The 16,403-nt window shown below is 37.1% G+C and overlaps 1 protein-coding gene across 1 annotated transcript in view; it reads right to left on the bottom strand.

Moving 5' to 3' along the window:
- Nucleotides 1–181: 181 nt before the first annotated feature.
- Nucleotides 182–16,403, bottom strand: part of LOC138851694 (zinc finger protein 84-like) — an 80,746-nt gene continuing 64,524 nt past the window's right edge. Inside the window, exons 2-3 of the mRNA XM_070081093.1 lie at nt 12,228–12,375; nt 182–3,632 (exon numbers count right to left, since the gene is read on the bottom strand). Coding sequence (XP_069937194.1) covers nt 465–1,808 — 1,344 coding nt within the window. The 5' untranslated portion in view covers nt 1,809–3,632; nt 12,228–12,375 and the 3' untranslated portion in view covers nt 182–464. The remainder of the gene's footprint in view (nt 3,633–12,227; nt 12,376–16,403) is intronic.

Raw genomic sequence — 16,403 nt, 5'->3', positions numbered from 1 at the left:
ATATTAATTCCATAATCTGTAGTAATTTAAAGCTAAGAATTAATCTAAGTCTGCCTGAAATCCTAGCAATGCTAGGTGTCCTAGTGGCCCCCTCTGTAATTAATATTTTAAAACATGTAAACCACACAATATCCAAAATCTGTAAAGCCCCCATTCTAATCCGTATAGAGAATAAACTTGATTGATTGACTGATACTCTATATTAGCTCTCATGAATACACAAGACCTCTATTTATAAAATATATAAGATATTCTGAACATTAATACAACTTATCTCCTCTATGAACTTTTAAGATTTATATGACTGACATTTCATTAACATAATTCACTCTCAACACTATTATGGTATGTCCCTTTCAAATATTCTGATGAATTTATAACTAAAATATTTCTGAAACATTAAACACTAACACGTTTTATCTCCTGAATGTACTCATGCATGTGTCACAAGACTGCTTTTTCAACTAAAACATTTCAGACACAGAACACTGATTTGTTTTATCTCCTGTATGTACTCTCATGTGTGTCACAAGACTGCTTTTTTGATTAAAAAATTTCAGACACTCAGAACACTGATATGGTTTATCTCCTGTATGTAATCTCATGTGTGTCACAAGACTGCTTTTTTGATTAAAACATTTCAGACACTCAGAACATTGATATGGCTTATCTCCTGTATGTACTCTCATATGTGGCACAAGACTGCTTTTATCAGTAAAACATTTCAGACACTCAGAACATTGATATGGCTTATCTCCTGTATGTACTCTTGTATGCTTCGCAAGACTGCTTTTTTCACTAAAACATTTCAGACACTCTGAACACTGATACGGGTTATCTCCTGTATGCATTCTCATATGTATCACAAGACTGCTTTTTATACTAAAACATTTCAGACACTCAGAACATTCATATGGCTTATCTCGTGTATGTACTCTCATCATATGTGTCACAACATTGCATTTTTCACTAAAACATTTCAGACACTCTGAGCACTGATATGGTTTATCTCCTGTATGTACTCTCATATGTTTTGCAAGACTGCTTTTTTCACTAAAACATTTCAGACACTCAGAACATTCATATGGTTTATTTCGTGTATGTACTCTCATCATATGTGACACAAGATTGCTTTTTTGAATAAAATATTTCAGACACTCAGAACATTGATATGGTTTATCTCCTGTATGTACTTTCATGTGTGTCACAAGATTTCCTTTTACACTAAAACATTTAAGACACTCAGAACACTGATATGGTTTATCTCCTGTATGTACTCTCATATGTGACACAAGGTTGCTTTTTTGAATAAAACATTTCAGACACTCAGAACATTGATATGGTTTATCTCCTGTATGCATTCTCATATGATTCACAAGACTGCATTTTACATTAAAACATTTCAGACACTCTGAACATTGATATGGTTTATCTCCTGTATGTACACTCATGTGTGTCATAAGATAGACTTTTCTACTAAAACATTTCAGACACTCTGAACATTGATATGGTTTATCTCCTGTATGTAATCTCATATGTGACACAAGACTGCTTTTTTGACTAAAACATTTCAGACACTCGGAACATTGATATGGTTTATCTCCTGTATGTACTCTCATATGATTCACAAGACTGCATTTTACACTAAAACATTTCAGACACTCGGAACATTTATATGGTTTATCTCCTGTATGTACTCTCATATGTGTCATAAGATTTATTTTTACACTAAAACATTTTAGACACTCTGAACATTGGTATGGTTTATGTTCATGTTTTTCCATATTTTTTAAATGAAGGTATTTCATCTAAAAAATTTTAGTCACACAACAGTGGTATAGTTAATCTTCCTTATGTACTCATGTCTATTTCAAGATTTTTTTTTTTTTAACTATTTTGGACACTAAACTCCTGGTCTTCCTTATGAACATATTCCCATGTTAAGATTTATTTAGGCAAAACTTTTCCTACTTATGAACACTAATAAAGTTTTCATTGTGTTAAAACACTATCATAATTTTTGTTGTGTGTTAAAAGATTAATATATACACTAGAAATTTGCAGATACACTCAACATTATTATTATTATTGTTTGCTCTTGTGTTTAAACAGATTCTTCTGAAAATTTTTAATTACAAAATTACTAACTTGTATTCTTTTACTAACCCTTTGAGGGTTCAGACCCCAAAACTGAAAACTCCCCACAGGATCTAAAAAATATTATATTTTCTCACGAGATTGTAGAGAATCTTTTTCTGAAGGTAATAAAATAAAAAGTACAAAATTTGATAAAGAATTAACAGTTATGCTCCTGCGAATTTTGCTGTATCAGAGATATTTATACATTGGCAATTTTGCCCACGTTGAATCCTGTTTTTGGCCAATTAAATTATTCCACTAGACCAAATTCTTAGCTATTTTCAAGTATGTGTTCCATTTTATCTACTGAGCACATAAAATTGCCCAGATCAACTATTTCAACTTCCCAATTAAGTGATTGGAAATTGGTAACTTGGCCAATGTCACACAAAGTTCAAAATATTGTCCAGAATAATCAATGCAGGCATTCCTGGCACTAAACTAACATTTCCTGTATTTATTAGTTACATTTCCAGGCTTTACAGATGAATTTCATTTTGATTTTTTAATCACACCAAAAAATAGAAGATTTTTATGCAATATTGCAATAATTGTATAAATAATATCAGCACATTCAGCAACACACATCAGACCCACCAGCTGACGTGTATTGGACACAAAATGTGATTTGTTTACCCACTAACATAGGCAAAAATAGAACATTTCTACTATTCTGAAGTCAATTGCAAGCTATTTTCAGTACTAAAATCCATCAAAATAATTTCTATAATACATCTTCTATTCTATCAAATGACACCAAGAAACAGTGAGTGCTACTAAAAACCATATGAAAATACATTGAAAATTTGCTGTTTTAATCCAAAAAACATAGTCGCAGTTTTTTTCTCATTATGCACTGTGTGCAGCAGGATTTGTTTTATATGGTACACACTTACCACATAGATGCATTCTCTCATATATAGGCCCAAATTTACTGCTCACAGCTTATCTGAGTAAGCTGAGCTCATGATGTAGTACTACAGCTTAGGCCCTGGCTTAAAAGTCGTAGAACTAGAAAACAGACCCTCAAAGAATTAACTGCCATGCAAAAGCATAATTATTTAATTAGTAATAGCTAGTTAAAAATTTACAAGAAGAACAGCTGTTGCCTTTTTTGAAGTACTGAAGATATAGTGTCTGGCAAGATACAACCTGGTAGTCTTCTACAAAATACTTCTGTAATATCAGTTGTTGTTCAAGACACTTACACTGGTGCTTCTTGAAGTACTGATGATACAGTGTCTGGCAGGATACAACCTGGTAGTCTTCCACAAAATACTTCTGTAATATCAGTTGTTGTTCAAGACACTTACACTGGTGCTTCTTGAAGTACTGAAGATACAGTGTCTGGCAGGATACAACCTGGTAGTCTTCCACAAAATACTTCTACAATATCAGTTGTTGTTCAAGACACTCACACCGGTGCTTCTTGAAGTACTGAAGATACAGTGTCTGGCAAGACACAACCTGGTAGCTTTATCCACAAAATACTTCTGCAATAGAAACATAAGTCAGTATAGTATAATATTCTACAATTACCAACACAACATACTAAACTAAAAAGTTTTTTTTTTCTCTATTGTCACATGGTTTCACTAAATAAAATTGTCACTTAACCCTTAAACTGACCAAATGTAGATTTATGTTTGTACATGTAACGCTCTGAATGTAGATCTACATTTTATTTTTCATTCCTTTAAAAATCTGGGACCACTTAGTACTTTGTGAGAGCACAATTGCAATTGAGAACCAGCTAGAGCAAACAGCATGGCAAACACATGGGATTCACTGATGCCATGTTACATTAACACTCCCCTTTTAAGAGGACAGCTGGCTTTGGCTGCCTCTCTGTCTATATTTCTGTCTATCTATATTTCTGTCTATTTCTGTCTATCTGTCTCTCTTTCACATGTACACATAAGTACAATTATACATAGTGTAAATTACCTAGGATAACCCAAAAATTCCAGGCAAAGATAGACAGACAGACAGACAGATATATAGACAGGCAGACAAAGATGTTTATGCATTTCAGTGAAAACAAAGCCAGGGTTCCCCTAGTGCCCATTTATCAAATGTCACTGAACTGTCAACAGTTGCCATAGCACAATTCTTCAAGGAGTTTGATATGTACTCCAGGCACACACAGGCAGACAGAAAGACAGATAAGCAGAGCTAGACAGATAAGCAGAGACAGACTGGCAGACAGAAAGACAGATAGACAGACAAGACATGTTTGTGTGTAACAGTGAAAACAAATACAGGAGGGTTAGCTGGAGCAGTTCATACTTATCAAATGTCACTAGGCTGTCAACAGTATAGGGATGCCTCTCATAACACCATGCTTTAACCCTTTGACTGTTTCCATCGAATATATGTATACGTCTTATGCGCCACTGTTTCTGACATATTTATATGCGTAAATTCTAGCGGCTTCAAATCAAGCAGGAGAAAGCTGGTAGGCATACATGAGAATGGGTCTGAGTGGTGGGTGTGCACCCTGTGAAAAAAATCTGGGACTCAGTGGTGCATTGTGGGAATGCCATCTTGGAAGTCCATTTTCACAATGCCTCGCAGTAAGAAGTACCTCACTCCTCGGCGGATTGGAGGTCTTTTGTTCCCAAGTGATAGCTCTAACAGTGATGAAAGTGTCGGTGAAAGTGAATTCTGTGGTTTTCAAGTGGGTGTGGCCGAAAACAGTGCCCAGGATAACGTAATTAGTGACGAAAACCCAGATGACCCACAACCTTCCACCTCTGGTGCTGGGCCGGCTCGTTCACGTTCACCTGTACCAGGACAAGAGTAAACTATTTGCCCATGTACAAGGCTCAGATGTGAGCAGTGAAAATGATAGTGATAGTGATTTCAAAGCTATGGAAAGCAGTTCTAGTTGCGACAGTGAGGGTGAATATTCCCCAGTTAAGTGGCAGTATGTACGATGTAGCATGCAGTCTGGTAGTGTGTCATATGCTGTTCCAAGGGGAAGGAGTAAATCTCGGAGCACATACCAAGGCCCTACACCATGACCTGATAGTGAAGATGACTATATTGTTACAATAGGTATGAATGATGCGAGTGAGGCAGCAGGTGGTGGTGGTGATAATGATGGTGGCACGAGTCATGTGGCACCAGTAGCGGGCCACGCTACTAATGCTGCTGATTCTGCACAACTACAGCCAGCCTCACCCAACCCTCCACTCCCACAACCTGCACAACCACAACTGCGTTTCAATATCCAGAACCCACCAGCAGACCGCATCTGGGATTGGCAGTAAGGTGACGAGTTTGTACACTTGGGAACAATGCTACTGAACCGGAATGCTTTCAGTTATTCTTCGATGAACCCCTGATAGACATTATAGTCAGGGAAACCAACATACTATGAGTACACCATGGCAAATACAATTCTCTCGCCAAGATCACAGCTACACCAGTGGAAGAACACAACTGTGGCAGAGATGTACCTGTTTTCTGCCACAATAATGCTTATGCTCCATGTGTATAAGCACACTGTCACCACATACTGGTCAACAGAACACCTGATTTCAACCCCAGGTTTTAGTGACATAGGTGTGAATCGTTTTTTGATACTGTTACGTATGTTACACTTTTCAGACAAAACAAGGCCTGACAGAAGCGACAGGTTATATAAGATCAGAAATGTGTTTATGTACCTGAAACAAAAGTGTTGCATGTATTTTTATCCCTTCAGGAAGCTTGTTATTGACGAGTTTTTTATTTTATTCAAAGGAAGACTCTCATTCAAGCAATACATACCAAGCAAGAGGAAACGCTTTGGTATAAAGTTATTTGTACTGTGTGATTGCAAAAATGGTCTCGTTTTGGATATCATTGTGTACACTGGCAGTAATACATTGAGAGATACCAGGAAGTTGTTGGGTATCTCTGGTGATGTTGTTAGAACAACGATATTATTATTATAATAAAAAAGAAGCGCTAAGCCACAAGGGCTATACAGCTAGAACAACGATAGAACCCTATCTTGGTAAGAGGCATATATTATATACTGATAACTGGTACACAAGCCCCATACTCAGTAATTTCTTGAGAGTGAACTTGACAGACGTGTGTGGCACAGTGTATGGTAATCGTAAACATATGCCAAGGTTCGACACTGGCACTCGCAGAGGTGAGGTGCAAGCCTTTGCTGCCAATGACATCATGGCATTTCAGTGGCATGACAAACGTGATGTCACATTGTTGACATCAGTTCACTGAAACGAAATGGCACACACTGGCAAGCACAATAGAGACCAATGAACCCATTCTAAAAAATGCAGCTGTCATGGACTACAACCTCAATATGTGCTTAGTGGACAAATGTGACATGCAGATTGAGTTTGCTGATTGTGTATGCCAGAGTTATAAGTGGTAGATGAAACTTTTTTTCCATCTTCTTGATATTTCCATGCTAAATGCTTATAACATATACAAGTTGAGGACCAACAACAAACCAAAATATGGTGAATTTTGTTTGTCAGTCATTAGACAAATCATCGCTAAGTACCAAGGAGCAACACCCGCAATAGACCAGTGCCCATGAAATTACCAACACACACCATCTCGTTTGAGGCCTGGTGATCCCTACCCCATACAATTGCCTCCTACTTCTTTCAAGAAAAGTGATTAGAAGAGGTGTTTTGTATGTGGGCATACCAAAAAACGCCCACATACACGCAGAGACACCCATTTTGTGTGTGAGGAGTGTCAAGTACCACTCTACATATACCTATGTTTCAAAGAGTTCCACAAGCTGCAGCAGTTCTAGGAAAGTGTTCAGTGACTGTATATATATTATGGAACAATAGTAATAAACAATGTTTTGTATACAATCTAATAGTGATAATGTTTGCTCAGTTATTGCATTGTAAACAATGAGTGTATATTTGAACAATGCACCTTACTTTGGTCTCACAGGCCACATAAGTTACTTAGAAAAGAAAAATATTGGAAAATACAAGAAACCTTCGAACTGGAGTAAATAAAAGAATACTGGGTGGGTGGCAATCACCGCTGTTGCCATACGCCACTCATTTTCTGAAACTTTGCGCCTCTGTATCTTGGCAAGTACTGATGGCAAAAAATTTTTTTAGACTTAAAACACTCAGTAAAATAATCCTAACATTTTGGTAAGAAAAAATTATTTTTTTTTTTTTAATATTTTGCGACATAGAATTTGTTTCAGAAAGGGGCCTGCGACAGTCAAAGGGTGGTGGGACCTGTATTTATTTCTAGACAATAGTAAATGACCCAGGCAGGTGAAAATGTTCACCTGTTAATGTGATTGTGACTATTTGAGTACTATCTCAGTACCTAATATTAGTGTCTGAACAAAGATTGGCTATGAAATCACAAAAACTATTATAAATTGTAATTATCAGAACATAAAAAATATATTCTAAGGACCCTCGGGTAACGGCATTAATCCTTTCCAGAGAGCTTGCCTTTAACAGATATTGTTGTTAGCCAAATTAATTTTCCCCATAAGAAATAATAGAAATCCAATTAATCCATTTCAGACAGCCAAAAGTATTAACAAAAAATATTTTTTTAAAGATTAAATATAAATACACATACAGAAAACAATGGCAAATATAAAGTACTAATAAAATGGATAAATAAACATTTAACATCACACTTACCTTTATTGACTCTCATTGGTGTATGGAAGACAAGTAGGAGGCAAGAGGAAGGCGAGTTTATGCTTCAATATGATGCTAATATCTCTATGGCTTACTTATCTATTACAATTCATCTAATATGACATATTAAACAATATTAACCCTTTCAGGCTCTGTGCCATAGTTCTACAGCTTTGAGATGAGGGTCCAAACCGTAGATCTATGCCATGAGCTCAGCTCACTCTGATAAGCTGTGAGCAGTAAATTTGGGCCCAGATATGACAGAATACATCTATGTAGTATATGTTCACCACATAAAACAAATCCTGCAGCACAAAGTGCATAATGAGAGAAAAAAAACTGACACCATAATTTTATATTAAAACAGCGACTTTGCAGTGTTTTTTTTATGTTTTTTATAGTTGCATTTGCGATTTCTTGGTCTCATCTGATAGAATGGAAGATATATTACAGAAACAGAGATGATTTTGATTGGTTTTAGTAATAGAAATGGCTTGCAACCGAGCTCAAAGTAGAGGAAATGTTAAATTATTGCCGATGTTCAAGAGTAAACAAATTACCTCACGTCTAATACACGCCAGCTGGTGGGTCTAACATATGTTCACAAATGTGCTGATATTATTTATACAATTATTACAATATTGCATAAAGGTAAATCTTATATTTTTTTGATCTGAATAAAAATTCATTGTGAATAAAAAATCAAAATGGAATTCATTTGTAAAGCCTGAAAACATAACTAATGAACAGAGGAAATGTTAGTTTAGTGCCAGGAATGCCTGTAGTGTTTATTCTGAACCCTATTTTGAAATTGGAATATTTTGAACTTTGCGTTAAATTAGCCAAATTACCAATATCCGATCACTTTATTTTGTAGTTGAAACAGTTGACTTGGCGATTTCTTGTGCTCAATCAATAAAAAAGAAGTAATACTAGTAAAATAGCAAAGAATTTGGTCGACTGGAATAATGTAATTGGCCTAAAATGGGAGTCAAACTCGGCAAAATCGCGGATGCGTAAATATAGCTGACACACCAAAATTCCCAAGAGCATAATTTCGTCAATTTTCCATAAAATTTCATACTTTTTGCTTTATTGCCTTCAGAAAAGGATTCTCTACCATTTCATAAGAAAAAAATAACATATTTGAAAATTCCTGGAGCTTGGTGCACACGTAGAAATTGGGCCTCTGGACCCAGAAAGAGTTCATTACATAGAGACACGATATATACTCTAGAATGAATAACATACGTCATAATGTATTAGAGGAGTAATTGGTGGCGATGGTGTTGGGTTTATAGGGGCAAATGAAAGAAGCTGGAGGAGGAGGAGCAGGACAACGACCACGACGACCACCACCACTGCCGCCGCCGCCGCCACCACCACCACCACCGCTGCCACCGCCGCCGCCACCACCGCCGCCGCCGCCGCCACCCGCCACCACCGCCGTCCCCACCGCCACTGCCGCCGCCGCCGCCGCCGCCGCCGCCGCCGCCGCCGCCGCCGCCGCCGCCGCCGCCGCCGCCGCCGCCGCCGCCGCCACCAGCACCAGCAGCACCAGCAGCAGCACCAGCAGCACCAGCACCAGCAGCAGCACCACCACCAGCAGCACCACCAGCACCAGCAGCAGCACCAGCAGCACCAGCACCAGCACCAGCAGCAGCACAAGCACCAGCAGCACCAGCACCAGCAGCAGACCCACCAGCACCACCGCCGACGCCGCCACCGCCACATTCACACTTAACCCTGTAGCAGGCCTCTTTCTGAAACTGTCATTCTATGTTGCAAAACATTTGAAAAAAAATTATTTTTTTCTTATGAAAATGTTAGGATTATTTTTCTGATTGTCCAAAAAAATAAAATTTTTGCCATCAGTACTTACCGAGATATAGAGGCAAGAAGTTTGCAGAAAATGAGCCGTATATGGCAACAGCAGTGACTGCCGCTCACCCGGTAAACTTTGGTTTACTTGTACTCAAAGGTTTCTTTTTTTTCAGTATTTTTTTTTTCACATAACTTTTGTGATCTGTGAGACCAAAGTAAAGTGCAATGTACATATATACACTCATTGTATACAACACAATAAGCACACAAACAATTGTCAATACATAAATTGTTTACTTTACAAAAACAAAATGCAAAAAATTTTTTACTACAATTGTTCTATAATATATATACCAATGTACAGTCACTGGACATATTCCTATAAGTTCTGCAGCTTGTGTAACTCTTTGAAACATGTTTTCATACATAATGGTGTTTTACATTCCTCACACATGAAACAATTATTATTATTATAATCAAAAAAGAAGCGCTAAGCCACAACACATGAAACAAGTGTGCATTTTTGTGGACTTTTTTTTTTATGTGCAAAGACAAAACACCTCGTCTGAGCAGTTTTCTTCCAAGTATTAGTAGGCAGTTGTGTGATGTAGTTATCGTTGGTAAATGGTCGTGTGTCATCATTCCTTCCTTCCTACTTTCCTGCATTCCTTTCCTACCTTCCGTCCAGCATTCCTTTCCTACATTCCTTCATCTTTCCTTCCTTTTTTTTTTTTCATCTCGTCCTTCCTTCATTCCTGCCTTCCCTTCTTCCTTCCTTCTGGTTACTATAATACAGTATATACACATATATAGTTACTGGATACTTTCGTTTAACTGCTATTATCTTCATTCAGCAAGCTTGTCTTGGGTGTGAGTGTGTTGCTTATAATTGTTTTGTGTCAGGGTAGAAGCTCTCAAAACGATATATTGTCTCATTACTCAATCCCCCTACCACCTGTCAAAACAATGGGGTCGGATGCTGCTTCCCCTCCATTCTATCTTTCTCCCTCATTCTATCTCTTTCTCCTTCTTCATTCTCCTTCACTGTTCATTCCCCTTTGTTGTTCATTCTCCTTCATTCTTCTTCATGCTTCATTCTCCTTCATTCTTCCCTCTCCTTCATTCTTCCTTCTCCTTCATGTTTCATTCTCCTTCTTTCTTCCCTTCTAATTGTTTTATCAGGGTCGGCAGCTGTCAAAATGACATTGTCTCATTAATCACTCCCCCCTACCACCTGTTTTGACAGGTGGTAGGGGGAGTCCATCCTATCTAATTATCTTTCTCTCTCATTCTCCTTCATTCTTCCTTCTCCTTCATTCTTCCTTCTCCTTCATTCTTCCTTCTCCTTCATTCTTCCTTCTCCTACATTCTTCCTTCTCCTACATTCTTCCTTCTCCTACATTCTTCCTTCTCCTACATTCTTCCTTCTCCTACATTCTTCCTTCTCCTACATTCTTCCTTCTCCTACATTCTTCACCCTCCTTCATTCTTCACCCTCCTTCATTCTTCATTCTCCTTCATTCTTCTGGTATCCTGGGTATTGCTTTTGGTCTCAAACTCCTCAAAACCATGAATTTGATCTTCACTGACACTTCCATCTGTGTTAGAGCATCACTTGGGAAGAGAAGAGTTCCAGATTTGCTGGGGAGTCACATATTTCTTACTGCTAGGCATGCTGAACAAGGACGACTGAAATGGCATTCCCACAATGCATCACTGGCTCCCCGATTTTTTTTATATGGTGCACACTGACCATGGAGACCCATTCTCTCACATGTGGGCCTACCAGCTTTCTCCTGCTTGATTTGAAGCCATTAGAATTTATGCACATGAGCTTAAGACTTATAAATACCACCGAAACAGTCAAAGGGTTAAATAATGCATGTAATTTATAAATAAGAAATATTTACATTTTAATTTATAAATAAATAAGTTCATTCAGGTATACACAAATACTGTTACGTACATAGATTATCATACATAGCAGCATATATACCTAGGATAACCCAAAAAAGTCAGAATGACTTACGTACTTCCATTGGGGTCCTTTTATATTTACACTTATATTTACTTTCATACTTGCACTTTTATATTTACACTTACCTGGAGATGTTAGTTTAGTTAGTTTGACAGAGGAAATGTGGCAGAGGTTTAGGGTAGTGGAAGATACGTAGGAGGGTAGCGTATGTTCATTGGCCCGATACGCTTCCAACAACATTGGAGAGTTACTTTCGTGTCATTTTTCTATCGCTTACTCGCTTAACTTACTTGCTACACTGCTAATTCTACACTTTAATGCTGCTGGCACTATAGACTTTATTGATACCTGATGCTTTAGTATTGTACATATCATAGAATCACTGAAGAAAGCACATTCCCCCTCTCTCTTCCTCCTCCACTTTGGTACTTTGCTATGAGTTTTCTTCTTTAATTCTATTGTGCTTCTTTCTTTCTGTACCACAAGGCTGGCACTAGAAGCTTTCTTTGGGTCCATGGTGGCTTATTTAGCAGTTACAAGCACTAAAACCAATGGAATAATAAAAATATATCACATGTACACATGGAATCGTCCTCACTGGCTTGTAAACAATGGCACACTACCTGTACGTGGGTTCAGGCTGCGCGGACACGTTCATGACGAATGTCCTCAACGGAGTTCTTGGGCATTAGCCGAGCCAATATTTTGATGCAAAAACGTGCCGCTATCTGATTTTTGCATTAGCTGATGCCTCTGTTACCCGAAGGTCCACTGTAAATGAAAATAAAAATGACTAAAAAAGGTATATTGGCAACACTTCTGCAAGCAGCAGGATTGTTGCCATCAAGCGAGCCTCCAGAGCCAACTTCACGGTCTTATATCTCGGTGAATACTGACCCTAAATTTTTTTTTAATCCTATAACAAGTAGAAAAATGTACTCTTCATTAAAAAAAAAAAAAAAAAAAAAAAAAATTTTTTTTTTATTTTTCAAAATATTCGGAGCACTATGCGAGTGAACGTAGATCTACGTTTGGACAGTTCAAGGGTTAAATGTTTATCTGTAAAGATCTTCAAGATAAATCACAAGTTGTGCATAACAATTATGTTAAATAATAATTGAGTAAACAATATGACTTCAACACAAACATCTTTACCTTGTATTATATTCTTGGAGAATAATAATATTAATACGGCCTCTTCTCACTTAGCAATGCACTTGTTTACTGACACCTCGGACTTATGATGGGTTGTCTGACCAGTATGCATGCTTATAAAATGAATATTAGAGGTGATTTCCTCTATTCTGTTTATTACAATATACAGTACACTTCTGAATAAACATTTAAAAATTCCAGGAATGTAATAAATGGTGCAAAGGTGACATTATAACAATATCAAACTTGGTTGACACAAACCCACTATCATTACATTATACTCCTCACATAGCAAGGAATTCGTTTACCGACGTGGTCTTAGGAATGGAACTCTATAGTTGACTGGAGAGAAGCAGTAATATAATCAAACTAAGCGCTAAAGAAGGAATATACTAAAGTCAGAGACCAGTGGCTGTAGGAGTGTACAAGAGGTAGAGTTATGAAAGGTTGTGACCCGTTCTCAAACTTGCTCCCAGGGTCGAAGATTAAAAAAAAAAATTTCTTACAAAATTATAGAAAATCTTTTTCCAAAGGTAATGAAACCAAAAGCACAAAATTTGATGGAAAGCTTCGGGAATTATGCTCTCACAAATTTAGTAGTCTCTGCAATGTTTACTTATCAGTGACTGCCTATTTTCAGCCCTATTTAGTTGGCCCGAAATAAGGCCAACTCGTAGCTATGTCACTAGAACTCCTTTCATTCTATCGACTGAGTACAAGAAACTGCTCATTTACCTATTTCAACTACTCAATAAAGTAATCAGAAAATACTAATTTGGCCAATTTCACACAAAATTCAAGAAAGACCACTTTCAAAATACGTAGGGTCCAGAAAAAATAATGCAGGCATTCCTGGCACTAAAATAACATTTTCTCTATTCCTCAGTCACCTCTCCAGGAACCTCTTATATTACACTTGTTTTTCAGTTCAAATTTTTATTCGCACACAAAAAAACAAGATTTACTGTTATTCATACTATTGTATAATTATAATAATTGTATAAGTAATATCAACCCATTCATGACCTTGTATTAAACCAGCCAGATGGATGCATACTGGATGTAAAACATGATTTGTTTACCCTTGAACATTTCCATTACTTCGAACCTAATTTCAAGCTACTTTTAATCAGCAAACCATTCGCAATCATCCACCATCTCAATTTCTCACGCCCGAGAGAAATGAAATCTAGCTTATAGAAATCTCTAGTTCTATAAAATATTTTCCATTCTATCAAATGAGACCATGAAACTGAAAATATAAATACAAAATCCATATGAAAATACAGTGGAGCCTCAATCAACAGCGGCATGGACTAATGCCAAACTTGACTAACGGTGCTCTTTAGCGTCAAAAAACTGGCTCTACCAACAGCAAAAAACTCGTCTAAAAGCTTTCGTCCCAAACGTGTCCATGTGGCCTGAGCAGGCCCAGCCACTCCAAGACTCCATGTGTTGAGAAATGGTTTACCAGCTAAGGTTACAGATTAAATATAGGGAGCACTTAGCTGATAAGACAGCTCATCGTCCACACAGCCGCCCCTGCAGACGAGGTCTTGAGAAGCTTTATCATCCACTTCTTAACGGGCTGAAAAAGTATATTATGTTAATAATAAATTACCCCTAGGGGGTGTTATGTCAGCATATTTCATTCACTGATGGCTGACGTACGTACTTGTGTGGACTCAAAAGTCTGCTTATCACCGGGGTTTACGATAAGTGACTAACTCGTAACTTCGACTCAACTGCACAGTCAATAGTAGTCCATCACGAGTTAGAACACTTACCTAGGTATATGTATCTGACCTGTAGTTACGCCCGGATATCCGATGAGTTGATTGAAGAATAGGGTTCTTTGAAGAATGTCGCACTACACTGTTGGATCGCAACACTCATTGTTACACTGTTCATCAATAATTCTTCACACCATAATGTCACTAAAGAAGCTGATCACACTTCTCTGTATGTGTTTATCGTGTTTTGTGAGACACTTTGTTCACACTAACGCACGGATCATTGTTCTTTGTTGGTTATCCTGGCGTCAGTGTGACTCTCAGTAGAGTCAAAAGTAATCTGACCTCACAGCATCCTACGCCGCTTCAATGCCCCTCGAACATAAAGGAAAAGCTGACCTAGTACTTTTGCTTCCTTGCCACTTCCTCCATGAAGCAAAGCAGAATGTTTGATTCTTGCTGTCTTAAGCATAGACAACAATGTACACTATCTTTACCATGGTAATAAAGTGGGAGCAGGATTTTCCTTAATTGTCCTGCTAAGGTAAGAGATGGACTGCCTTTTATTAACCCCTTGACTGTCGAGGTCGTATATATACGTCATAGGAGATACCGTGTTTGACCTATCTATATGCATAAATTCTAGTGGCTTCAAATCAAGCAGGAGAAAGCTGGTAGGCCCACATGTGAGAGAATGGGTCTCCATGGTCAGTGTGCACCATATAAAAAAAATCGGGGAGCCAGTGGTGCATGGTGGGAATGCCATTCCATATAAAAAAAATTGGGGAGCCAGTGGTGCATTGTGGGAATGCCATTTCAGTTGTCTTTTTTCAGCATGTCTAGCGGTAAGAAATATGTGACTCCCCAGCAAATCTGGGACTCTCTTCTTCCCAAGCATGCTCTAACACAGATGGAAGTGTCAGTGAAGATGAATTTCATGATTTCGAGGAGTTTGAGACCAAAAGCAATGGAGGAGTAGGAGGAAGGAAGGAAGGAAGGAAGAAAAAGAAAAAAAGAAAAAAAGAAAAAAAGAAAAAAAGAAAAAAAAAAAAAGAAAAAAAAAAGGAGAAAAAAAGAAGAAAAAAAGAAGAAAAAAAGAAGAAAAAAAGAAGAAAAAAAGAAGAAAAAAGAAAAAAAAAAGAAACAAAGAAGAAACAAAGAAGAAACAAAGAAGAAACAAAGAAGAAAAAAAGAAGAAAAAAAGAAGAAAAAAAGAAGAAAAAAAAGAAGAAAAAAAAGAAGAAAAAAAGAAGAAAAAAAGAAGAAAAAAAGAAGAAAAAAAGAAGAAAAAAAGAAGAAAAAAAGAAGAAGAAAAAAGAAGAAGAAAAAAAGAAGAAGAAAAAAAGAAGAAGAAAAAAAGAAGAAAAAAAGAAGAAGAAAAAAAAGAAGAAAAAAAAGAAGAAAAAAAAGAAGAAAAAAAAGAAGAAAAAAAAAAGAAAAAAAGAAAAAAAAAAAAGAAAAAAGAAAAAAGAAAAGAAAAAAAAGAAAAAAAGAAAAAAAGAAAAAAGAAAAAAAAAGAAAAAAAGAAGAAAAGAAGAAAAGAAAAAGGAAAAAAAGAAAAAAGAAAAAAAGAAAAAAGAAAAAAAGAAAAAAAGAAAAAAGAAAAAGAAAAAAAGAAAAAAAGAAAAAAAGAAAAAAGAAAAAGAAAAAGAAGAAATGTTCCCTTGAAGGATGAAAAACATTTCACCCCATGACAGTGACAAGATAAGGGGAGATAACATCTAATAGGAGCTGACGTTTGATGAGCGTAAATGAGGGTGGAGGGAGGGTGCAGCTGATAAGAAAAGATTAGATGACCATCCCCCTCGCTTTGTTTTTGCTGGTACACAAACATTTCTGTGTCAATTTGTCTGTCTGCCAAGCTCCCTGTCTATCTAGAGTTAGGCAAGGGTCCACTGTGCTAAATCTCCT

This window comes from Cherax quadricarinatus, unplaced genomic scaffold, assembly GCF_038502225.1.
Source record: "Cherax quadricarinatus isolate ZL_2023a unplaced genomic scaffold, ASM3850222v1 Contig1655, whole genome shotgun sequence".
Classification (NCBI taxonomy): Eukaryota; Metazoa; Arthropoda; class Malacostraca; order Decapoda; family Parastacidae; genus Cherax; species Cherax quadricarinatus.
This window is presented reverse-complemented; position numbering and strand designations above follow the sequence as displayed.